We start from the raw sequence: 25625 nt of genomic DNA, 5'->3' as shown, positions 1-25625 counted from the left end.
CATGGAGACCTCTGATCTCACAGAGTATTATAGGCACTCTGGAGATCTCTATACCTCTCATAGGAGCAGGGTATAGCCTAGAAAAGAGCATGGCATAATCATGTTACTGTCTCTGCCTATTATCTTCATAATCATAGGCCTGCAGAAAAATCCTTAGTTTTCATTTAACTCTGAGAGTTACAACATGGATAAATTAAGACCATGTTTTAGAGGATTTTACAGTGTATGCCTCTCACCTCTCCCTCTTTCTGGTTTGTTTGTCTAGTAAGTAACACGACTAATGTCATTGCTGAACAATCTCTTATGTAAGGTTTCTTTTCTTTTCGGGAGGGGGCGGTATGAGTGTTGGGGGGAGGTGGGGGGGGGGGGGGGTTGGTTGGTGGATAAGTGACCAAAGCCGCTCCACTCCAGTTACCGTGCCACAAGAGTCTAATCATTCTGTTCCAGGATGTAGGCTATTGTTAAATTAAAACTAAAAAAAAAAAAAAGTCCAGTTAGTAATTAAATTAGTAGACTTGTGTGGAGACTGGCACCTTATGGGTGCAACTTTCCACACGGACACCGACACACAGAGTGGGCAGAGGAGGGCGGGAGCCGACTCCGAGCTTGTGCGCAGGGGGTCTTTCTCTCTCTCTCCATCACCAGAGAGTGTGTGGAGAACCCGCCTTGTTACTTCCTGCCCTGCCGCTCAGCTCACTGAACGCCTGGTATACTGTAGATGCGCCTGCAGCCGCTGGCGGGGTAAATGGAACAATGTGACGGGTCGGGAGTGACAGCCTTAACCGCGCAGGGTTAACGATTAAACGCGGCGCGGGCCGTTTCAGTACTACATAAGGCATGCACACCGGTGCCCACGCCTTATAACCACAACACGTTGCTACTAGTAGCGGGTGGCGAGAGATTTCAAGCAGACGACCCGGCTCTCCTCCTGTCCTCTCTTCTTGAAAGGTAAATATTCTGATGTTTTTCCCCGCGCACCTGCTGCTTGGCATAGCCTATTATAGTTACGGATATTTGCGAAAAGCGGTTGCCTCCAGTTGTGGCCAACGCATTGTCACCCACTGACCTAATAGCCCGGGATCAGCCTATAGCCTATACACATGCGGTATGCCTCAATAGTCATATAACGGAATTGATCAGTTTAAGGCTCAACCACTGACCGTCTGTCCTGATTTGAAAAATAATCAGCAAGGTCCAATAAACAAGAACAACAAATTGGTTACATGGCAACAGAATGTTCTCTCGCATTATTATGTGTAGGTTATACAGTAGGCTAGCCTATGTACCGGCGGTGGCAATGACATATAGCCTAAAAGAAAAACCTTGTGTTGTTTAAATGAGCAGTAGAATAGGAGGGCTCCTCTATTCAGCCATGACCAGGGGAGCACTAATTTACGCCATTGCCATGTTGGGTTCGGACAGTGTTGGTCCAGACTACTAAGCAGAGAGGATTGTTTTAGTGGGGGAACCAAGTGCGCACTGACGTTATGCAGCGCATCCTCTGCGGATGTCGTAACATGCGGGGAAAGGATCAGCTCCAAAGGATGTACACAGCATTTAATGGCGGAATATTTATAGCCGAAAGGAAATCGAATGTCTGGTTCTAGATAAATCTGTTTCAAACGCACATATCCTACACTACAGGCCACTGCTATAGTTTTAGTCTGCCTGCCAAGTTCCAACATCCTTGAGGAGCTCGGTTAAAACCACCTGTTTGGATGATGGCACATGACTGGACACCGGCGCGTAAAACTGGCTGATTATTGAATAAGGCAAAAGCTATAACTTCTCTGCTGCGATTGGGAAACGTAGGCATATTGTGATGTTCTTAAAGATAAGACAACCTTATAGTTCCTCCAACCTTATAGCGGGAAAGATGTGCTGAAACGTTTAAATCTCTTCTCTTGCAGGTGACAGGGCAGCTCTGCTTGGAGAGGTTGCCTATAGGCTACATTTGCGCAGTCCAGTAACTCAATCTGCGCTCTGCAGACCTTTAAATATATCGCCGAAAAAACCCTCCCAGTGACCACGTGCTGTAAGGTGAGTCTGTCCCTTCCCCTGTACACAGGCTAAAGAGAGCCAGTGTGACATGATCAGAGAACAGCGTGCAAGATCAGCCTGCACTGGAGAGAAAGAGCTTCTTGAAAAAAAGATTTAACCCGGACTATACTGCCTATATATTTTTTTTTCAGGGGGTTGCTTTTGGCACGTCCCCAAACAGCAGTATTTGTTTTTCCTTCATTTTTACTCATATATTCCATATATGATTTATTCCGCTTTCCACCGGTTTACCGTTAGCTTGTAGTGAATGGAGAACATACTCATCCTGCTCCCCAAGCACCGACAGGAACACAGTCGCTCCTGGAGACGTGCCACGCACTTGCTCCTGCAGACGCACGGCTAGATGAGCCTTCGGGTTTCCTCTTAGACTTATACTTAACATCTTAACAGTGACCACCACAGCAGCAGGTGCCACACACTAACGGTCTTTAATGGGATAAATCAAGTCGACTGACAAGGTTACTTCCCAGTGCTTCCGCATGGTACATTGGTCGAAAGATCAAGACAAACTCCCCGACATCGACATGTCCTCCGGGGCAATTGAGATGAAGAAGGAGGGGATGCCTCTGACGCCGACCTTCCAGAGCGCCAACGGCTCTGTTCACCCGGTCATCCTCGCCGAGGACCCAGAGGAGGTTAGACAGGAGCCCGGAGGAGGCGAGTACGAGCTCACGGAGGTCACCTCCTTCCCGGACAGGGCCAGTGACCACGGGGACGACGACCGCTCGGAGGTGGTGGTGATAGACTGCCACGCCAACGCCAAAGGTCAGCGGGAGGAGGACGCTCTCCTGGAGAACGCCAGCCAGAGCAACGGGAGTGATGACACCAGCACCGACCTGAGCCCCGAGCCACCGGCATCACTGAAGGAGACATCCTTCACCATCGGCCTGCAGACAGTATTTCCGTTCCTGCTGGCTGGGTTCGGGACTGTGGCAGCGGGCATGGTTCTAGACATTGTTCAGGTGAGAAATGTCAGCTTTATTTGCAGTAGTAGACATAGTTAGACTGACTGATGTTGTTTTCTCATGACCTCTAGTCACCCTATGTAGTCAGTCGGTCAAAAGATGATTGGGATTAATGTGTAGCTATGGAGGGTATGCGAGTTACATCACCATCATACCTGGAAGGTATGCGGGAACGCGTACTGAGTGGCAAAAAACTACTTCCTGGCCTTGACGGCCCATACATCCAAACAGAAAAGTCCTATCTGCATTAAACATTAAACTCACTTTGCCACTAACTTTGCCACTCAATTTATGCATGCGCAGCCGCATACCCTTATAGCCTACAATGCATACACATTGGGGGGGGGGGGGGGGGGGGTCTAAAACTTTTGCCCAAAAGTTTCACTGTTAAGTTTTTGACCTGTGCTGTGTGAGTGTGGACAAGACTTCATGCCACCACAGCCCATGTGTAATGAGGCCATACCCTGTACCTCACCACAGCCCATGTGTAGTGTTATGAGGCCATACCCCGTACCTCAGGGGCCTGGATCTGAGATCGCCTGAATGAACTTTTTTCTTTTTAATTTTGCACCCCGTTTGCTGAAGCATGTGTCATTCAGTCATTTAGCTGTGGTGGTGGTTGATCTGCTGCTGGTGGTGAGGGTGGGCGGAAGGGGAAATCATCACACACTGGATATTTACAACTGTACATATATACCACATCATCTCCCTCCACCAGCCAGCCATACTAACACATTGGTTCACATTAGAGCACCGTAAGGGCCAGACACTGATCAACGTACCTTACCGTGCCTCCTTAGAGAGAGCATAGAGGCCTATGTTATGCATCAATCAGGTAGATGGGACCCATTGCAACACATCAAGTGCATTCACACTCATTGGTTGCTCTCATTATTATAAGAAATCATTCATTCATAGAATAGAGTAGGGGAAAGGTTAGCGTAGATTAGAGCAGAGTAGACTAGAAATACCATGTCTTGATGTGTTTATTCTACTATGGAGCAGCTGAACAGCATGCAGTCACAAGACTGCTGGGTCCACACAGCTGCCCAGAAAAGAATCAAACTCAAGTTATAATTACTCCCCTTCCTTCTTTCCTGTTGACTTGACATACTTGCTCTCCTTCTCTGTGTGCTGTGTGTGTGTGTGTGTGTGTGTGTGTGTGTGTGTGTGTGTGTGTGTGTGTGTGTGTGTGTGTGTGTGTGTGTGTGTGTGTGCGTGAGCGTGTGCGCGTGCGTGTGCGCGTGCGTGTGCGTACTGTAGCAGTGGCAGTGCGGGCTGACAACTCCTATATTTCATTAAGGTCAGGGATCTGGTGGAGATAAAGCTAGAGGTGTCTGGTTGCCAGGAAACCAGGCGCTGGCACACACAGTGCCCATTCTAATGCCAGCATGGGGCAGCTACCCCAGGAACTCAGAACAGGGCAGAGGAACGGAGGAAAGAAAAGGGGGGGATTACTTACTGAGCACCGAGAATGGTAGCGTACTAATTTGAAGAGAAAGTAGTAAAACACAAGGTGGTGTCAAAGCCTATAATATGGCAAGGTTAGGTATGTCTTTAGGTTTTCGGTCTAACGTTCTCTCTCACTCCCTCAATGCGAGGCAACTACAACTGTGTGGTTTCTCTGCATTCCAAAATGACGGACTGTCTCATTCCTTCAAAGGTGAGTCAGGTGAGACAGCCGGCAGAGAGAGGAGAGGGTCATGTCATTGCTGTTCAATCCAGATACACATAAATAATCAAATGGATAAAATTAGATAAATAGAGATAAAAGAGAAGGAAAAATAAAAGATGTATTCAAAACATTTACAATGACATTTTAATTTAAACAATCTGACTTGTAAATCTTGAATCATCCCAATTTCCAGTTAATTTCCCCCTCACCTCATCTCTTTAGGTATGATCAAAACCTTGTGACAAATATAAAGATACAAACACTTTTATGAAGTAATATAACTTATATTAATAATATAAATTATAAACTCAGTGGAACGGCACATTAGAAAGGCCAGGTCTATAATGCATTATAATAACATTGATAGATTGATTTTGATTGATTAATTATTTTATTTTTGTTTCCTGTACACCTAAAGTGCCCATGGGTTTATAAGACACCATTTTAAGTTTACAGCATGTTTACAGTATATTGGTAATACATTAAATTACAGCCTTAGAGTTATACAGAGTGTTCTGTCTTCTCTCCCATGCTTGACAAATAACATCTGGCACAATAAAAAGCTCCTTAATTAATTAACAAAACATTTTTTTCATATTCTAAATCAAGGAAATCACCACAAATAGCAGACATCTTACTAACAAATACGTTTCTTTTTTTTTTAATATATATTTTTTGGCTTTTTCTGCCTTTATTGATAGGTTGAAAGTAGACTGACAGGAAATGGGGAGAGAGATGGGGGAAGACACGCGGCAAAGGCCGTCGGGATCGGGAGTCTTAGCAGCCTATAGGTGCCCAGACGGTTGAGCTAACCGTCCGGGCCACAAATACGTTTCTTATGTCATCATACTTAGGGCAATAAAATAAACAATAATATAATACGTTAATAAATGCTGTTATAAACATTGATAATGGGTGGTATAATGTCTTATAAGAGCATTATAATCCATTATAAATGCAATTATAATGCATTATAGACCCAAACCTTTAAGTAAAGTGTTACCGTTCACTATTATTTTCTTTCAGATTGTACTAAACCAGTGGTTCACAAAGTGGGGTGCAGGGACCCCCAGGGGTCCTTGAGGGAGTTCCAGGGGGTCCCCAGCTAAATGATAGTTAGGAACCAAATGGACCATTATGGGTCTGTAACTCAGAGAGTGTATACAAATGGAACCAACACTCTCAGAGTTAAATTAACATTGATTTTACAATATAAATTGGGGGTCCCAGAGATAGAAATGCCATTAAATGGGGGTCCGTAGAATAATGCATGTCAAACAGGGGGTCCTTGAAATTAAACGGGTTGAGAACACTGCTACAGCCGTAAGAATCTTCTCTTATGGGGGTCCCTTGGCATCATATCTTTTCAAATGGGGGTCCGTGGGCTAATTAGCATCAATCTGGGGGTCCTTGACATGAAAAGGTTTGGGAACCACTGTACTAAACAGTCAGATTAGTTAAGCCACTGTAAAGTGCATGTAGTTAATGTGTCTAATGTCTATCCAGTCCAGGTTACATAAGTTAGGATTTGTGCATGACTTGGATCTCTGCCCCATTCCCTGTATGGCTTCTGTGAAATGTGACCTCTACACACACACACACACACACACACACACACACACACACACACACACACAGTCACACACACTCCCATGGGGGTGGTCTGGTCAAGAGTGAAACGAAGGAGTGCATGGTCTTGTGTATTGCACCCTGCTGCACCCTGGCAGCAGGGTGACCTAAAACTGTCACACACGCGCCACCAGGCCAGAAGATCAGGACACACTGCAATACCAGCTAGCAGTCCATGCAAAGGTCATACACACAGTGACCCCTGTCTGCTTTCTAAGTGTCGGACAGGTAACTATTTGGTCATCTGTAACGGGCACTTTATCAGACCATATCATTCCATTCCTTCAGGCAGTAAATCAAATAAAATAGCATGTACAAATCAGTGGTTCTCAACGTGGGGCTTGGATTAAAGTATCAGAATGAATTAGAATTAGAACTAGCAATATAATACATAAAATGTAGCTTCAACTGATCAACTGTATGTAACAGCAAGAACATACTGTAGGTTTAGAACGATAATTCTAAATTATTATTAAGTGTTTAGGAAAGGATGACTGCTTTCACACAAATCATTCATTTTCAGTTGTTTGATTTGTTTTCGCTTTAATCCCTGAGTGGGGTCCGGGGCATTCCAGCAGAATGAGATAATTCGTAGCATCCAAATTAGTTTAACCATTTTAACCCTATGTACATCAGCGGTTTGACAATAACGGATATTCAACTGTACACCTGCTATTTAAAAAAAAAATCTTGAAACATCTTGAATATTTTTTAAACATTTTAGCAACTCAAAATATTTTCTGATGGGGGTCTACAGCCTGATCCATATTAATATTTTCTGATGGGGGTCTACAGCCTGATACATATTAATATTTTCTGATGGGGGTCTACAGCCTGATACATATTCATATTTTCTGATGGGGGTCTACAGCCTGATACATATTCTAATGGGGGTCTACAGCCTGATACATATTAATTTGAGATGACATGGAAAACGTTTGAGAACCACTGCAGTAAATCACTGAATGGTACTGTTGCCACCTGTGTTCCTTTCAGGCAGACTTGCCTGTCTGCCACAGAGTCTGGTGGTTTATCCCACGCTGTGACATTCTGAACGCCAAACTAGAATGAAGAAGTGGAACGTACAAATTTGTTATCAAAAACAGACAAACAGTCTAAAAATACTTGCAGACAGTAAACAGGAAAACACAGTCAACACAAAGCTCCTCACACCAGCCCAGTCGTTTCCGCCCACCAGACACCATTTTGGGTTCGACCACAAGTCACCACATCCAGAAGCCTGCTGTTTTCACAGGAGCCACAGTGAAACCATGAGCGTGGGTTTCGTGAATCATCATCGTCATCACTTACTCACCCCTATCCTCCGACCTCGGCTTTCTCTTTTGACAGGGAAGTCTAACTCTGACCACATTCAATTGTGGGCATTTTTGTCACTGTCTGGTGGCCATTTTCATTCCATGTATTGCAGAACCCGTCTGGTTTTGATTGATTGATTGATTGATTGATTGAAGTATTTATTAACAGTTTGCAGAATTACAGTACATTTCAAGCACAACTCAATACAAAAACTGTTAACTGTGAGTGGACTACCCAATAAAGCACTACACTTGTTTACAAGAGGGTCCACCTTGTTCAATTCATCATAACATTTAGAGACATACAAATAAACACTTCTAGCCAAAAAACAGGAAATCATCATAAAGGAGGTAAAAAGGGAAAAGAAAACATATACAGTGAGGGGAAAAAGGGGAGGGAGGGGTGATTCAGATTGTACGGGACCAGTTTCGAATTGCAGCCGTCTCTCCGTCCGTAGTTGCCCTTTGAGGGCGGTTTTGAAGGAGTCAAGGGATTCACATGACTGTTGGTAGGGCGTTCCACATTTTGGTGGCATAGGAGCGAAATTAATTTACTCCCTTGTTTGTGCCGAATCTGGGTTGTACATGGTTTGTTGAACTCCGTCTGGTGTTGCGGGTGTTAACATTAAGGAAGTATTTAGACAGGTACATGACATTAAGGAAGTAATTAGACAGGTACATGACATTAAGGAAGTAATTAGACAGGTACATGACATTAAGGAAGTAATTAGACAGGTACATGGGTATCTTGGTGGTGTATCGAATCTTGTGAACCAGACCCATTGCAAGATGCTGTACTCTGTCATCAACCCTAAGCCATTCCAGCCTGTCAAAGTGGGCAGGGGTGAGGTGGGTTCGGGGAGTGAGGCCAAGTAGTAGCCTGACCAGTTGGCTTTGGGAAGTCTGGAGCCTTGTTTTAAGGGCCTTTGAGGTGCTGTGGTACCAAGAGGTGCATGCATAGTCGAAGAAACCTTGTACGAGGGGTCCTGTTAGGGTCTTCAAGGTGTTTTTGTTGACCAGTGAGGAGATCCTGTATAGGAATCTTGTTCTTTGGTTGACTTTTTTGATTACGTTGGTGGCCATTTTTGCACCGGAAAGATTTGCCTCCAGGATGGAACCTAGGTAGGTAATTTTGTGTGATAATATTGTCACCCACTCTAACCAAGAAGCCAGCCTTGGTTCGGTTGATAGTGTCATAAAACAAACGAAGTTGCTTATGAGTATAATCAATAATGACTGCAGTATCCCTATTTGCTTTCTTGCTGAATGTGTTGCTGAGTGTTGTTCTGAAATAAGATATGACTTCAGACATCAGTTCACAGATCTGTGTAATTATGACACGAGATAAACCCAAATTCACCCTCCCCTCCACCCAGTCTCAAGGACATAGAATTTCTGAATTTGCTTGAGCTGTCATAACCAAGACTACAAATCCCACGAATCCCTTACCTCGTTTCAATTTCAGATGTTCTATTGCTCATTCTACAGGCTTAACAGTCAGTTAATGATGCTGCATCCTGTCAGATCACATTGGTCCTTTGCTTTTGACAGTTAGCTGGTTAGTGTCTGACTGACGGAGTTTGAATAGATTAGCATGCTAGCCTGCTATTCTTGACTCTGTCCAGGATCCTTTGAGTTAAATGCTGGTGGAGGTCGGGTCTTTCCTTCCAGTCTGACCCTGCCTGGGGCGCCAACGTCCCATGACACAGTACTTGTTACGTATGCCCTCTGCTGCATACCAGCAGACGGAAGTGCACTACTCTGATGTCGTTGCTGTGACGTTGACCTCTTTGCATCGACGCTGCGCTCGCGTACTTGCGTACTCGGTGTCCTATCCATGTACAGAATTTTCAGTGCTCTGTGTTGCGTGAGCAAGTGGGCAACCTGAGCCTGCCAGGCCGCATACCAGAGAGTGCATAAACCTGTAGACGGAGATACTGGGACAGTCCAGTGGAGTTCCCAGAACCAGGGAGGCAGCTAAAGGGCCGAGAGGGAGAGGGAGAGTTTGTTTGGCTGCGGGCCAATGTTCCATGGAGACAACAACATATATCACTGCAGGGGTCTGCGGGGGGTTAGGAGAGAGAGTGAGAAGAGGGAGAGAGAGTGCGAGAGAGAACATGAAACTGAGCAGGGGCCCTGAAAGCAGAGAGCAGCGCTTTTGGGGCGAGCAGTGCTGAGAGAGGTGCTCACAAGCTGCTGGGTTGGCAAGGAGCAGGGAGACGGGGCTCAGAGGTCTCTGTGGAACTGGCAGCCTGAAAGGAGCTGGGGTTGGCCTGCTGACAGGAAGGAACAGACGGGGATGGGTTTTGTCCACACTTGAGCTCTTGCTACCAGTCCTACTGTTACCTCACCTTATGTAGACGACACTGCAAATGCTTCATAGAGCCTCACAGTGAAATTATTGCCTATTCAAAGCTGTGAGATGTGTCACACAAACTGGCTTTTCCCCCTTTCCTTCCTTCCTCCCTTCCCTTCATCCCCATCCCCTCTCCTCTCCCTTTTGAGCCTCTGTGATTATTTATTTAGTTTTGGGATGGCTGGACATTAAGTGCCCAGTGGGCCTGTGGGATAAGCTCCAAAGATAAGCACTTTTACTGGAGATGGATCGATGGGTTTATCCCTCGGCCTCAGCTTTCATTGGCTACCATGAACCACCAGACCTCCACTGCTGCATGGGCTCTAATGGAGACTCGGCAGAGAGGCACTTCACCACATTTCCCAGCCCAATCAGAGTCAGAGAGACACTCAAGGGCTGGACAAAGGCCAGGCAGAGAGGGCATTGAGGGACAGCTAATATAAAAAGGGGGGGAATGAAAAGAAATTCATCACCAAGTGTAAATGTGATTAGAATCAATTATTATATATTAGCTACAACCACCATGCCAGTGTGTGTGTGTGTGTGTGTGTGTGTGTGTGTGTGTGTGTGTGTGTGTGTGTGTGTGTGTGTGTGTGCGTGCGTGCGTGCGTGCGGGTGTGTGTGTGTATGTATGCGTGTGTGTGTGTGTGTGTGTGTGCGTGTACATGTGTGTGCTCTTACACAAAATGATTTATTTCATTTTTGCGCCATTCCACTCTGCAAAAATTGTCTTTAGCTTTGCTAGCTCTTGGCTGACTTTGTGATATGTGTGATACATAGAGACAATATCATCCTACCCCATCGAACAGCACAACTAAACTGAACTAAATCAATATAGAACGGGCAAAAAACATAAAGTGAGACTGACTATACAAATCTATCATGTAGGTGACACAGTCCTGTGCCTCTGTGAACATTACCTGTATATGATGTTTCAACATGGCGGTACACTATCTAAGTCAGTAATTCTCAATTTTTTTACAATAATTTCAAGGACCCCCTGTTTGATAGGCTTTAGGCTATGGACCCCAATTTGATATGTTTTCTTTTCAACTCTGGGACCCTAATCATGTATACACTCTTTGAGTTACAGGTCCACTCAATCATTTTTCTATCAATGCATGATTCAACGTGACGTCCCCAGACCTCATGCGGAGAATGAGTAGCCTACTTGCTGTGTTACTGACAATTATGTGATGGTTTTGCGTTGCAGCACTGGAGGGTGTTTACTGATGTGACCGAGGTCTTCATACTGGTTCCAGCACTGCTGGGGCTCAAAGGCAACCTGGAGATGACGCTGGCTTCAAGACTCTCAACAGCGGTAAGCAAAGTGTACTGTATGTGTGTGTGTGTGTGTGTGTGTGTGTGTGTGTGTGTGTGTGTGTGTGTGTGTGTGTGTGTGTGGTGTGTGTGTGTGTGTGTGTGTGTGTGTGTGTGTGTGTGTGTGTGTGTGTGTGTGGTGTGTGTGTGTGTGTGTGTGTGTGTGTGTGTGTGTGTGTGTGTGTGTGTGTGTGTGTGTGTGTGTGTGTGTGTGTGTGTGCGCGCGCGCGTGCGTGCGTGCTTGCGAGTGACAACATGCTACAGGCTACATGTCCTGTAATCAGTTCACCTGCAACAAAGCACCTTGTTGGAGATGTGTTTCCCCCCAAAACAAGTTGCTCAATCTATAGGTATATTTACCCAGCATTCCTCAGGCTGATTTATCAAGCTAGTGGCCTGTTTGAGAGCTCAGGGGTCATAGGCTATTGCTTAATGTGACTGGGGTCACCACCTCTGGTTAGAATATCCTCACCGACCCAAACTGGCCTGCTCCATCTGACTACACCAGGTGGTTTAAAGGCCTTTCCTTTGTTGTTGAAGTAGTATTTACTGCCAAACGACCTCTTCAGCATTAAATAATGGATAAGTGATTGTTTCTCAGTGGTGTTAATCATCTCACTCTGGCACTAATCAGCAACATTGTAACTCCATGTTATCACATTTTCTACACGGTTGCTGTAATGAAAGATTGCTAATTTGTCAGTATACTATTTGACAACGATAGCTGCTTGCTTATTGTCATGCCAGCGCGGGTTTATGACCCAACCAATGGCCTTGGGGGTTGTTGAACCTGGCACAAATGTTTCGATTTGATATGAACTAATACTACACATACTGTAGCTAGCACCATAGCTAATAAAGCAGGCATAGCAAGTTTATCTGTACAGCACACAAAGTGCTTTACATAAGGCGTAAACCAGCATTTAATGGAACATAAGAAATAGAATGTAATAAAGAGAAATGAATAAGCTTTCTTTGTGAAAAGCACTTTGAGCCTAGACTACCGTATTCAAATAAATGAGAGAACAAAATAGCATATCTTTCTTCTGTTCAGTCAATTATCATCAATGTGTGGCACTGTGACTGGTCATTACTAGTTTGGTTTCTAAAACACTTATGTATGTTCCCAGTGTGTTAAGCTTAACGGCTAAGTAATTAAAATCTAATAACATTAGGATTTAATATTGGAATCAGATGCCTTTGAGAACCTTAATACGACCAGTCAAATTGCTGTGAAGGGGCTGAAATCCAGATGGCTTCCAGTGTAAAAAGTACATACATAAATAAATAAAATTAAAAACTGCTCAACAGTGCCACCGCTGTCCGTACAGAAACAGACATACATGGAGACATACATACATAGGGACAGACATAGCGGTCCTTTCGAGTGGTCAGGCAATTGGCACTGCTCAAAAATATACATAGTGCAGAGAAATAGGCACTGTATCATTACAAATAAATACTTGTTATTAAGTTTAGAGAAAAAGGTTTGTCTAGATTGCTCCCAAATGTTTTTCCTTGGAACCACTCCTTACTTCTGAGAGAAACTGACTGTGAGAGCACATAAACATACACCCATGATGTTTCTCAGACATGTTTAAATTCAACAACTATACTGCTGGGGGGGCAGCAGCCCGAAATAGAATAGCTAACCCTACAACTAGTTATGTAGGTTCTAGAAGAATTAGTCTTGTATTGCTCCCAAGTTCACCAATCCTTGCATTCTTTCCACTGGCCTGTGTGAAACAACACCATGAAGCTGATTTGATTAGCCATAGAGCGTTGCCTACCCAGAATGGAAAGCTGCCCCTGACAGATTCAGGCCCCAGACTCTGTCCCAATTACAAAGATCTGTCAATAGGCATTGGTCTTTAACCTGGCATGAAGGGGCTCCCAGTGTGTGTGCTGGCTTTCTGAGACCTTGGTCCTTGGTATGGATCAGCAGGCCAGTCTTGGCAGCGAGCCAGGATTATTTCCATGCTGCTGGTAATTATCAGAAGATTAAGAGTACTGTAAGTTTCCAAATGCGCTTATTAATGAAAGGAAAAAATAAAAACTAATCCAGGGCTAAAGGGGTATTCATTTCACTTGCTCATTTATATGTTCTTGGTTGCTTTTTGTTTTGTTTGTCTATTAACATTATAATTATTATCATTATTATCTACATAAATATGTTTAATGAAATGTGACTCTAGACAGTATACGTAATTGAATAATCAAACATTTTGGAGTAATGAAACCTGAGGGTGTTTAAATTGAGTGTCAAACTAATTAGATTAGATTGCTGTTTATTGATTCCAAAGGGGGGAAATTCAGTTATTTGTATTATGTCCATTGGAAATGTTAACTTGACTCCGCCAGATTGCGGCAGTATTGAGTTCACAAGTTCCCTCCTCCTACCTGCATCTGGTCTCTCTCAAGCAGAAACGATGAACCCGAAGCAGCGGGACAAAAATCTGATATCTCCATAATAATTTCGATTTGTAGTCTTGTTAGGTTGTGTTTACATTTGCGCTGTGGCACAGCTACAATAATGTCACCAGTCTCGCGTTGATCCCGTCTCTAGCGGCCACATACGGCCGCATATCGCTCCGATCAGCATTTGATCGTCTCTGCCCGAGAGAGACCAGATGGGAGCAGGAGGAGGAACTCACTACTGCCACCATCTGGCGGAGTCCGGTTATGGAAATGTAGTTATGATTGAAAAAAACTAAAAACTAAAAAACATTACAGTTAATAAAATGAAGACATATCCTGGGTCCCATTTTTACAACCTGTTATCATCAGGTCATCAAAACCTTTTTGCACACCCGAATAACATCTTTATGTCCGGTGCATTGGTGAAGTAGAAAATTAAGAACACCTCTGCACTTGACTTGCTCAATTAAGATATAATTGAATAGGCAACATTTCAGTAATCTTCTATTCCCAAAGAACCCACTTTGAGTATAAATAACTGGAGGAAGGGAAACAAAACAACACATTTAAATAAAGAACAAATCAGTTAGCCTATTAATTAAGTGTTAATTAAAACACCCTCCAGTACTGCAACGCAATTAAAACAAAGAACACTAGACGAGGACAACAATAACTTAGTCACACTGACTGTCAGTCACAACTCACAGTGTTTAACAGTGTTTATTTTTATACAGCCAGGCAGAGGACAGACAGGGAGACATTAATGACTGAACACAGCAAACATCCAAAGCTAAGAAGGGCTGTATGGCTTTGAAGCCTCATCACATCTCATTCTAGACTCCTCTCAGCTTTATCTGTCTAATCAGTTTGTTGGAATGTGCATCTCTTAGGGAACGTTTAGTTGATAGAGTGTGTGTGTGTGTGTGTGTGTGCGCCATGCGTGCGTGTGTGTGTGTGTGTGTGTGTGTGGCGTGTGTGTGTGTGCTTTCATTTGTGCGTTCGTGTGTAGGCCGGCCCCTATGTTGCCCTGGTGCTTTACACAGATGTTTGACCTCCTCTTCTCTTATCTGTTTGTCCAAAACTACCTTATCACTGTTGTGTGGTAGTAGTCTTTCCTTCACTGGCATCTGACATTGCACGCACACACGCACGTACACACACACACACACACACACACACACACACACACACACACACACACACACACACACACACACACACACCTTCCTTCCACGCACTACGTCCGGCCAGGGAAACTCTCCCCTGTCAGGTGAAAAGAAGCAGCTTGGACTCCTCATGCATAGAAGAAAGCATGAGGTCAGTCTGCTGCCCCCCCAGGTTGGCAGAGGAAGTGTAGCGCCCAGTATTACATTAGATAATTGACACTGGGTGAAAAAATGGGTTACAAAATTGTGGGATAAAACATAAAAAAAAAAAAGTATAAATCACGTGAAAATGTAGCTGTTTAGCTGTGGACACACAGACACACAGACGGACAGAACCTCTCATAGACGGCTTGTCTCCTGCAGGGCCACAGCGTAAAGGCATCTTCTCCTTTCCAAATTGTACTTGTCAGACCGTTGGTCCCAGCTGGTTTCTTTCTAGCTCTGTGACTCCACTCACAGAAATAGTGTGTGAGTCTGCCTCTGTTTGCATCCTCTTAGTTAGTATCATAGCAGTGGATACACAGTGGCCCACTGTAGGCACTTGATGCTTCAGACCATCGGTGTGTGTGTGTGTGTGTGTGTGTGTGTGTGTGTGTGTGTGTGTGTGTGTGTGTGTGTGTGTGGTGTGTGTGCCAAAGAGTGATGAGATAAGTGGAGTCGGCCGCAGGGTAAGGGGTGGGTACAGAGATCAGAACATCTTTGTCTACAGAACTGTCACCTCTTTGTTCTGACAGAACTAAGAGGCAACAGCACGCACAGATGCTCTCACACACACACACGTACACACGCGCGCACACACGCACGCACACACACACACACACGCACACAAACACACACACACACACACACACACACACACACACACACACACACACACACAGGTTCATAGGTTCAGTACTTTCCTCTCAGAGAAAAGAAAGAGAAAGGAGAAAAAACATGCATAAAACAAAGAACACTAGACGAGGACAACAATAACTTAGTCACACTGACTGTCAGTCACAACTCACAGCATAAGGGAGTAGAGACTACACACACACGCACACACGCACACGGCGCACGCACACACACACACACACACACACACACACACACACACCACACACACACACACACACACACACACACACACACACACGCACACTCACAGCTCACCCAAATACTTGGGCAGACAAAAATAAACACACCCTCTCATATCACAAAGCCAACCTCTCACACATTACAGATACAGATGACAATCAAATGTGTGAACCTTGTGATGCTGGAATAACAATGTGTACTGTGTCCGTCTCTCCGCCAGGCTAACATTGGCCAGATGGACACAGCCGAGGACATGTGGAATATGATCATGGGCAACTTGGCCCTCATCCAGGTAAATTGAACACCATATTAATCTCATGAAGCCTAGTGCCTCTATTCTGGGGTTAGGGTTACATTCGGTGAGAATAGCAGATCTACGAGCTCTGTGAACTTGGTCAAGGGCATGACCGGCATGAAGAGATTTGGTGTAGAGGGAAAACCTTATAAAGTATAGCGCCTGCGAACAAGGTTTAAGTTGTTGTCATCTTAAAGGGACACGATCATGTTGTTGATGTGCGTTTCTGTTATGATAATCATCATAGTGTACACTACAGGAACAACAATATACACTTTATCCATGTTGCTACAATGCCCCATAATGCCCCATAATGGGCCAGCACCAGCCTGCTCCACCCATATGGTCTCGTATGGATTAATAGTTTCAGAATTCAAGATAGCTATTTTGCCGTAGACCCAGCGAATCAGAACAATATTAGTATAGCAGCTAAAAGGAAATCAGGGTTGTAGTTTTCACTGACACAAAATGTAACCCAGTGGTATCACTGGGAAAATACAGTTATTAGCCATACAAAAATATAGAGAGATAAAGTTAATATTGCAATATTGTTTGTTAAGTTATACCTAGCCTCGGCACCCAGGCTTTTATTCTCGTTCTCATTTGGCTCAAAAAGAAAAGCCTGGGGAAACCCATTGGAAAATCTGGCATAGGAAGTGGGAGCCAACTTGTATTTCACTAACCACTACCACGTCACTCCAAAATTGGTGACGTCAGTGTTCTCAGCTGTTTTCTACTGGGAAGGGGAAGGCAGGAGGGGGGCGGGCGCTCAGATCTTTGAACCAATAGGATCCACCGCCTGTTTTCGACCGGCACCCGCAGGCAAAGTTATACGGCCTGACTTATTCTCATTCTAAACTCCTCAACAGCCCAGTCCAGTGTTAGAGGATATTTGGTTAACTTCAGATCAGTCCAGAGTCGACATAAAATGTATGTTACAGATATTTAGCAATGATATTCAGGTAATGATTTCCCCCTAAAATGATACAATACATAGCATTTAAAAACAACTGTCGACTTTGTCCTTGTGAATGGAGAGTGTCCTTTTGGATGTGGAGTGGCATTATATAATATTTGATAAGCCTGAATTGGGTCTGAGGTGCTGAGAGATTGTGCGTGCTGGTCTGGTTGTGACACAGCCTGCCACTAATGGGGTCGGTACTTGTCATACTTTTTGGATTATATAGACCTGTAGTCACCTGCACATACCGTGCTAATGTACAGCACACTCACAAACAAACGCACAGGCAGGCACACACAGTCACACGCACGCACGCACACACACACACAAACGTCCTGACGTCCGATTCACCTTTGAGTAAGTAAGTCCTTATAAAAGGAACATTTATAAATAATAAGTGTCTGACAACGTACTGATCACTATTAAATATTATTGTCAGAGGCGGTGCGGTGAGGAACCAATTAATTGAAGTGCTCCATAACGTAGTGCAATCTTATCCGTTTTTAAGGGTGGATTATGCATGAATCAATGGTTAGACAGAAGTGTTTTCCAGTTATAATGCCTCACTTTATTGCAGTTTGTCTACCCAACTGTTACTGTTATGTGTGTCCTTAGGTCCAGGCCACTGTGGTGGGTTTCCTAGCCTCCTTAGCTGCAGTTACGTTTGGCTGGATTCCAGACGGTCACTTCAGGCTGGGTCATGCCGTGCTGCTGTGTGCATCCAGTGTGGCCACAGCATTCATAGCCTCTCTGGCACTAGGTAAGAGACCTCTGCTTAGGATACCACATAGAGACACTGTACCAATATAATTGGTTTGTTTGAAGCTATAAGATCCCGCCTTTATGTTTCCAGGGCTGATCATGATTGGTGTGATCATTTTATCCAGGAAGGTTGGGATCAACCCTGATAACGTGGCCACGCCCATCGCTGCTAGCCTGGGTGACCTCATCACCTTGTCTTTGCTGGCGGGCATCTCAACTGGACTGTTTAAGGAGTTAGGTAAGATGTGTGCGGACGCACGCACGCACGCACGCACGCACGCACGCACGCACGCACACACACACACACACACAGAGAAGCATTGCGCATTAATAAAACAAAGTTTGATATCTTGAAACCTGCCTACCGATGATGTCATTGGAAGGGAGGTTTCTGAACTGTCCACGTCCCTTCTCTGAGACGCAGAGCAAATAGACAGAAATTGTGCCATCTATGTCTTAAAAGTAATGAGCATTAGTGAGGACCAATTACTGTATTATGAAGATACGTTTGGAAACGAGTGAAGTGCAACTTTAAAACATTCATGTACAGTTATCATACTGTATCTGTGTGGCAACTGGCAAGCCATGCCTACACATTAAAACGAATTTATGAAATATATGCTCATATTTACACTTAAGATAGTTTCTTCCCATAATTTATTTCTGTCAGATGAATTTATTTGTTGGTACATGTGTACCAACATGTGTTTGGAAACATGTGATAAGGTATTATGCTGACCTGGCTTATACTTGGAATTGTCCTATTCTTAGTGGTACCGAATGCCAAACATCAACATACCGGTATGCACAGAGTCCACCATTGCATGCTTGGACAGTGCAGGCGGAATTATCCTGTACACACCTGACAATGTATGAAATGCAAATAAAATATATAATTCAGTATACACATAGACCTGAAATCAGTAGGCTATGAGTAACATGGTAACATCCATGGTAACATCCATGGTAACCATGGTAACATCCATGGTAACATCCATGGTAACAGGTACTGTCGCCCATAATCCATCTCGCCCTCGTTTCTTTCCACCGACCTCACGCCGACCACTCAGTACGGCAGTTCTTGTATTCATTATTTTGTTTTACTGAGAATAAGGTTAGAAATACGTTTACTTTTAGGTATAGTTTTACTGGGGTTAAGTTTAGGAATAGGGTTAGGTTATGGCACCGTTTTACTGAGGTTAAGGTTAGGAATTAGGGGTGCACGATTATGACATTATGACCGATATCCGATCTCCGGTTATTTGCAGGGTCATATTATACGGATTTATGCTGCCTTCAAACATTAGAATCAATATGCTAGCGATTATATCCTGCATCACTATTATGAATAAGGTTAGGTTTAACCGTTTAAGCATAATTTACTTAGGCTACGTTAGAAATGCCAGGCTGAGCAGTTCCACCGGCTGTACGCCCGAAGCGAGTTGTTAAAAGGGCGACTTTAATTCCTATCCATCACTCTTGTGATGTGACAGAATACTATGACAGCATACTTTTCAGTGTTGGGAGTATGCACGCATGAACTTCTAGTTCGTCCAGTCCTTTTTAGCCGGGCGATCTTCACCACACCCAGGTTTGCTGGGCTGTCCACTGTCCCATAGTTAAGATTCCATACCACAGATACAGAGGTGGGGAAGGCAGCCAGATAGCCAGCCAGACACACAGACAGACATCCATATGCATACTACTTACTCACACATGCCAAAAAAGCGAACATTGTGTAGACTAAAGGCTAAAGACTAAAGGCACATCACATAAACTCTCTGATCCAGTCTGGTGTGTGTATGGAGCCTGCACAGTTTTATAATTGGCTATACTTGGTTTGCCGTGGGTGTGAATTGTTTTTGAATACTATATGCTGGGTTTGTGGAATAATGATGTGATGTAGTCAATTCAGTCGTAATGTCGCCTCCTCCTGGAGACATTGAAGTAGAACTTCTCCTCTCGGTTCAGTTTAGTCTACAATGCATCACTGTACAGTACTGTACAGTGTACACTGAACAGCTGCGATACAGGGTGTCAGGTTGGCAACACAGTCATCAATCACCTGGTGAATGAAGATTTGTCATCCTACTGTATGCCCATATAGTGCTGGCCTTCAGCTGAGGGTCTGCGCTCAATATGGCTCAGACTGTGACATTATTTTTAATGCAAAGAGGAGTAACATCATGATTATAAGAACCAAGGAAGACAGTAAACTGTCATTTCCAGGCAACATATTCCCCTGTCCTCTCATGGCATAACAATGTGCATTATAAAATCACTTTATGTCTGAGCGGTGCCCGTTGGGCACTGGCCTACTTGGAACGATGCAAGTTGGAAATGCATTCCCCAACCAGTTATTATGTCTGTGTCCCTTTTATGCCCATATATGGAGTTATTTTGCCTCAGCCAGTTATTATGTCTGTGTCCCATATGGAGTTCTTTGTCAGGCATGACCAAATATGGAGTCTATGCAGATGTCAGAACATTATTGTGATGTCAGAACAATCATCGTGATGTCCATATATGGAGGCCGGCTCCATATATGGAGATATAGGGGTGATCAGGTCCAGAGATCGAGCAGAGGCTTTTGTGCTGCTCCCTGTGGGCGTGTGGAACACGTGGGTCGAATTTGAAGTCGGTGGGGCGAACGGTTTTCGAGTTGCGTGGATTACAGACTTACGTACACACGTACGTACAGTATGTACATACACACAGAGACGTGGTGCATATATATTAGGATAATACGATCCCAACTTGTGTCTTATGTTTTTTCTTGCTAGAACACAACGACTACGCCAACCCGTTGGTGTGTGCGGTGTTCGTGGCACTGTGTCCCGTGTGGGTGTTGATCGCCCGGAAGATACCTTCTACCAGAGAGGTGTTGTACTCAGGCTGGGAGCCTGTCATCATCGCTATGGCCATCAGCAGGTAACACACACACACACACACACACACACACACACACACACACACACACACACACACACAGAGTACACATTCTCACACAAACACAGACTGAGAGACAGATGTACACAAAAACACATAGGCCTACACTTTGACACACACAATCATCAATGTGTGCACACACACACACACACACACACACACACACACACACACACACACACACACACACACACACACACACACACACACACAATTTAGGACAAAGGCTGTTTTGTCAAGACAGGCACATTTCTGTTCTTTACAGCAGAAGTCAGAGTAAGGACAGACAGGCCCTGCCTGTATCCGTATGCATGCTCAGTGTTGAGTATGAACGGGCCGTAACTCACACCTTCCTATTCGCACCTGTTCCTCAGTATTGGCGGTCTCATCCTAGACAAGACCGTTTCCGATCCAAACTTCGCTGGCATGGCTGTCTTCACTCCGGTCATAAACGGTGAGCCGCCGCCAAAAGAAGACACTCCCTCATCTGTTTGTCTTCTTTCTTCATCGCTTCATGAATTGTTACGGCAACATGTTTCTTATAACGTGTGTAATTATTTGTGTTTCACGCACACTGTGTGTGCGTGCGTGTGTGTGTGTGTGTGTGTGTGTGTGTGTGTGTGTGTGTGTGTGCGTGCGTGTGTGTGTGTGTGTGCGTGTGTGTGTGTGTGTGTGTGTGTGTGTGTGTGTGTGTGTGTGTGCGTGCGTGCGTGCGTGCGTGTGTGTGTACCAGGGGTGGGAGGAAACCTTGTTGCCGTTCAAGCCAGTAGAATCTCCACCTATCTCCACATGAACGGCGTTCCCATGGGGGAGCCCAACACCAATGCGCGGAAGTGCCCCACACCCTGCACCACCTTCTTTAGTTCCAGTAAGTTGTTGGGTGGACCGTGGAATAATACCGCCATCATTTAATCGCATGATGTTACTCCCTGATTAAGCTGTCATGGTGGTTCGATTGATTAATTGAACATTTTGTTCACAGTTGAATGGGTGTAGAATGGGTACAGTTCAACGCAATTCTATCTAAAAGACGAAAGAAATCACCATATACACAGTTAGAGAAATGTACAGTATAGAAGAATGGGGGGTACGAACTTTTTTACAGGGGCCATGTTTGTTAATAGAATGGAAACACCATTGAAAAACTATGATCCAAATTTGGGCTAGACTTGGGCATTACTGCAGTAAGCCTCAGCTGCCCTCATGCCCTCATGTACAGTTGAATTGGTTGCATGTATTTGTTTGAAAAAGTAAATCCCTCACTAACAACCCCCCCTCCTTCTCTATCAGCGTTGAACTCTCGTTCGGCCCGTGTGCTATTTCTCCTTGTTGCCCCGGGACACCTGGTCTTCCTCTACACCATCCACTCCCTGAGAGGAGGCAACACCAGCCTGACCTCAGTCTTCATCGTCATCTACATGACTGCTGCACTTCTGCAGGTAAACACAGCAATGTATTTATGTCCACACACAGGGAAAGCATACAGGGACACAAATATTTTAGGTGCAGTAAAGGTTACATTGACAAACTCATGGATATATCCTCATGATACATCACACGTCACTCAGCACTCCATGGGCACAAGTAGTGCTGGCTCCGCCATATTTGGCAGCAGGGCCGGCACAATACTATGCCTCGTCTTTGGGCATCCAAAGTTGTGGAAACCCTCCGACAACCAGTCTGTGGGTATGTCCTAGGCTGGATCATCAGCGGAAACAAAGTTCTTAGTTCTTGCACTGCTGCTTGGTGTTAAAGCGCTCTCTGTAGTTGTTCTCATGTGCCTGGAAGTCCATTCTGACAGTTGGCGGACATACCACTGGAAGGCTGTTGGGGCTATTGCCTCTCTTCCCGGTGTTCACAGGAGGGGCTGTCAGATAAAGTCTGTTGGTAGATTATACCGGTGTGAATAGTGCCTTCTTGTATGCAAGCTACTGTACATAGTCCACAGAAGTTGCATCCACTACAACATTGACGATGGGTAATTAGTTACAACGGGGAAGTTTAACGTCATGCCCATGACCCCCCCCCCCCCCCCACACCCACACACACACACACGCACACACACACACACAGTCACTCACATACATACACAGTACAGGAGCACAGCCACACTGTAGAAGTTTTCTGTCTTTCCTGCCAATTTTCTCACGTCTTTACCTCCAAACTTGGTTCATATAACCATAGACATATATACATAGACGCCCCTTCCGGCTCTGAGACGTGTGTCAAAATTGAAGGCACTATTTTCCCGACATTCCTTGCGAAGAATAGCGGAAGCAAAGCGGAAGCTTGTCAAGCTTCCGCGTGCGTAACATAAGTCCCGGAAAAGACGCGCTGTGATTGGCCAGTAGTCACTTGAGTGACAGCGAGAGACATGGAGGATTCACATGAGTGACGTCACTCGGGCAGCGACGCAGTCGCCTTCAGCAAATGCCTTCAGCACTTCTAAATAAGAAAGCTGCGGAGAACTGTTGCTTTGTGTTCACTCTTTTAATGTTTTCTGTTAGTAATCTAATCCCCCCTGGCTCTGATGTTGTATTGTTAATAACTTTGTTGTTTGTGTTTGTTTGTTTGTCTTGTTTTGTAATGTATATTGTAATGACTGTTATAAAGATTTGTTTAAAAAAAAAAAAGCCTTCAGCACTGCACTTCCGCCTTCATTGGGATACACGTCGCTCCAATGAACTGCAGCGGCAAATGAGGCGTCTATGTATATATGTCTATGCATATAACCCCCCCCCCCCCCCCCTGTCTGCTCAGTGCTGACTCCTACTGGTTGGTCCTATTGTTGTATTGAAACAACAGGCCTCCTCCAATACACATGACATTGCAATTAGATTTGAAACTAATTCATGTTGCCTTTCCATTTAGGTGATTATCCTGCTCTACTTGGCCGACTGGATGGTCAACTGGATGTGGGGCCGAGGGATGGACCCCGACAACTTCTCCATCCCCTACCTGACAGCCCTGGGAGATCTGCTGGGGACCGGCTTCCTGGCCCTGTGCTTCCACATCATGTGGCTTATATCGGACAAAAAAGATGCCGATGTGGGAGACTGAAGGCACACATACCTACAAGTACCCCCCCCCCCCCCCCTGCACGCGCACACGCACGCACACACACACACACACACACACACACACACACACACACACACACACACACACACACACACAACACACACACACACACTGACAAACACCTCCTGTACCTTATATGAAACTGGACATGACCAGTCATACTGTAAGGGCTGCTCTCTGATGACCCGCTTCACGCCCCATCCCGAGATGCTATCCAATCGATGGCATCTCAATTGGAGACTCAATTTGGGACATCGCTACGCTGAGAAAAATAAAAGAAATAAACAAACATCTCAGTATCTGGACAGTATCTGTGTTGCTTCAGCATGGCAGCAATCTGGACGAGTATATCTCAACCTCAACATACTCGACCGACAACTCACTCAAGACAGACGCCTGGACATGGTGATCAGCAGTCAATTTATCAGCTTTCACCTCACCCTCTGCCTTTCTTTTGTTATTCTACTAAATAACAATGTCCTACTACTTTTTTTGTTGTTGTCAATATCGTTACATTATCATTTGGACGATGATTTATATTCTTGGTAATAGTGTATTTGATATCAATCGATATCTGTTCTATTTTCCTAGGGCCAGCTCCTCATTATTTTCAATGGGGACACTAGCCTTGTGGGCCGCGACGGTGGCCCACGTTTGTAAAGATGACGAGATCAAACCTTTTAACACTTGAAATGAAATGAAGACAAATGGAACGACAGGCGGAACAACAAAAAGACAGCAAAAAAAGAAAAAAGTACACATGCCTAGAATGCTTCACCAAGTGCTATATTGTTTATAGAGAAGTTGAATGGAAATGATTTGAAATGTGCACCTTGATTGTGTCCGACTTACGGTAGTAGAACAGTGCATAGGGCTATGGCAGAGCATTGCTCTCTGTCTCTGTCTGTCTCTTCCCGTTTCTTTTTTCTCTTTTACTTGGTACTGGTAGCTTTACCACTTTCTCTGCTCCTCTTTGACTTTCTCACTCTCTCTTTCTCTCTCTATGGCCTCGTATCAGTAAGAAAGGATGATTGGTTGCAGTCGAGTGCTATGCGGTTATAAACCGGGATTGTAGCCAAACAATCTCTCTCGGCACCACTCCCATGTGGATTGCTTAATTCGAGCAGGGACAGGAACAGGAAATCAAGGTTGTAATATCCCACTCTCCACTTCCTCAGAACAATCCCTCGGGCCTCTGTTGCAGGAACAATTTGCCACATCTGACCTTAGATGGCCCTTCACCCTGCTCTAATCTTAACTACTACAGGGATGGATTGCTGGCTAGAGTCACCTTTCTCCTTTGGACAGGTCCATGGCTTTTTAAAGAATAGGGACCTTTGTTGGAATGTTTCACGTCCTTGTTTTTTTCTGCCGGAATCTGCTAAGCGTTGTGGATTGCGACATGTCTTAAGTCAGATTGTGGCCCTTCCGTGTTTACTTAGTTAGCAAACACAAACACACAGAGGCAGTGGGAAATGCGTGGTATGTGTTTGCTCGGGCGGGCGATTTATCAGTTAGTGCATACATGTACACACACACACACACACACACAAACACACACACACACACACACACACACACAAACACGCGCACA

At 44.7% G+C, this 25625-nt stretch overlaps 1 protein-coding gene across 2 annotated transcripts; it reads left to right on the top strand.

Annotated features, from left to right (window-relative positions):
* The first annotated feature begins 891 nt into the window (after nucleotides 1-891).
* Nucleotides 892-24033, top strand: slc41a1 (solute carrier family 41 member 1). Of its 2 annotated transcripts, none has more exons than XM_079510253.1 (11): nucleotides 892-948; nucleotides 1911-3023; nucleotides 11216-11323; nucleotides 16204-16275; nucleotides 17855-17999; nucleotides 18093-18239; nucleotides 20785-20932; nucleotides 21325-21404; nucleotides 21684-21818; nucleotides 22241-22389; nucleotides 23822-24033. In XM_079510253.1, exons 2-11 carry the CDS (start codon nucleotides 2541-2543, stop codon nucleotides 24008-24010), a joined length of 1656 nt encoding a protein of 551 aa, XP_079366379.1. In that variant the 5' UTR covers nucleotides 892-948; nucleotides 1911-2540; the 3' UTR covers nucleotides 24011-24033. The 2 variants fall into 2 exon arrangements, with proteins under 2 accessions (XP_079366379.1, XP_079366380.1); XM_079510254.1 differs by having other exon boundaries at nucleotides 925-948; nucleotides 1948-3023.
* Nucleotides 24034-25625: the final 1592 nt, after the last annotated feature.

The sequence above is a fragment of the Electrona antarctica genome (assembly GCF_951216825.1).
Source record: "Electrona antarctica genome assembly, chromosome: 9".
NCBI lineage: Eukaryota > Metazoa > Chordata > Actinopteri > Myctophiformes > Myctophidae > Electrona > Electrona antarctica.
This window is presented reverse-complemented; position numbering and strand designations above follow the sequence as displayed.

What these genes read in the sequence shown, in the direction of transcription:
- slc41a1 (XM_079510253.1), top strand. Translation starts at nt 2,541, where the DNA reads ATGGTACATTGGTCGAAAGATCAAGACAAACTCCCCGACATCGACATG. An exon ending in CTTCAAGACTCTCAACAGCG is followed by an intron (nt 11,324 to 16,203) that starts GTAAGCAAAGTG and finishes TCTCTCCGCCAG; the next exon opens with GCTAACATTGGCCAGATGGA. An exon ending in CACCACCTTCTTTAGTTCCA is followed by an intron (nt 21,819 to 22,240) that starts GTAAGTTGTTGG and finishes CTTCTCTATCAG; the next exon opens with CGTTGAACTCTCGTTCGGCC.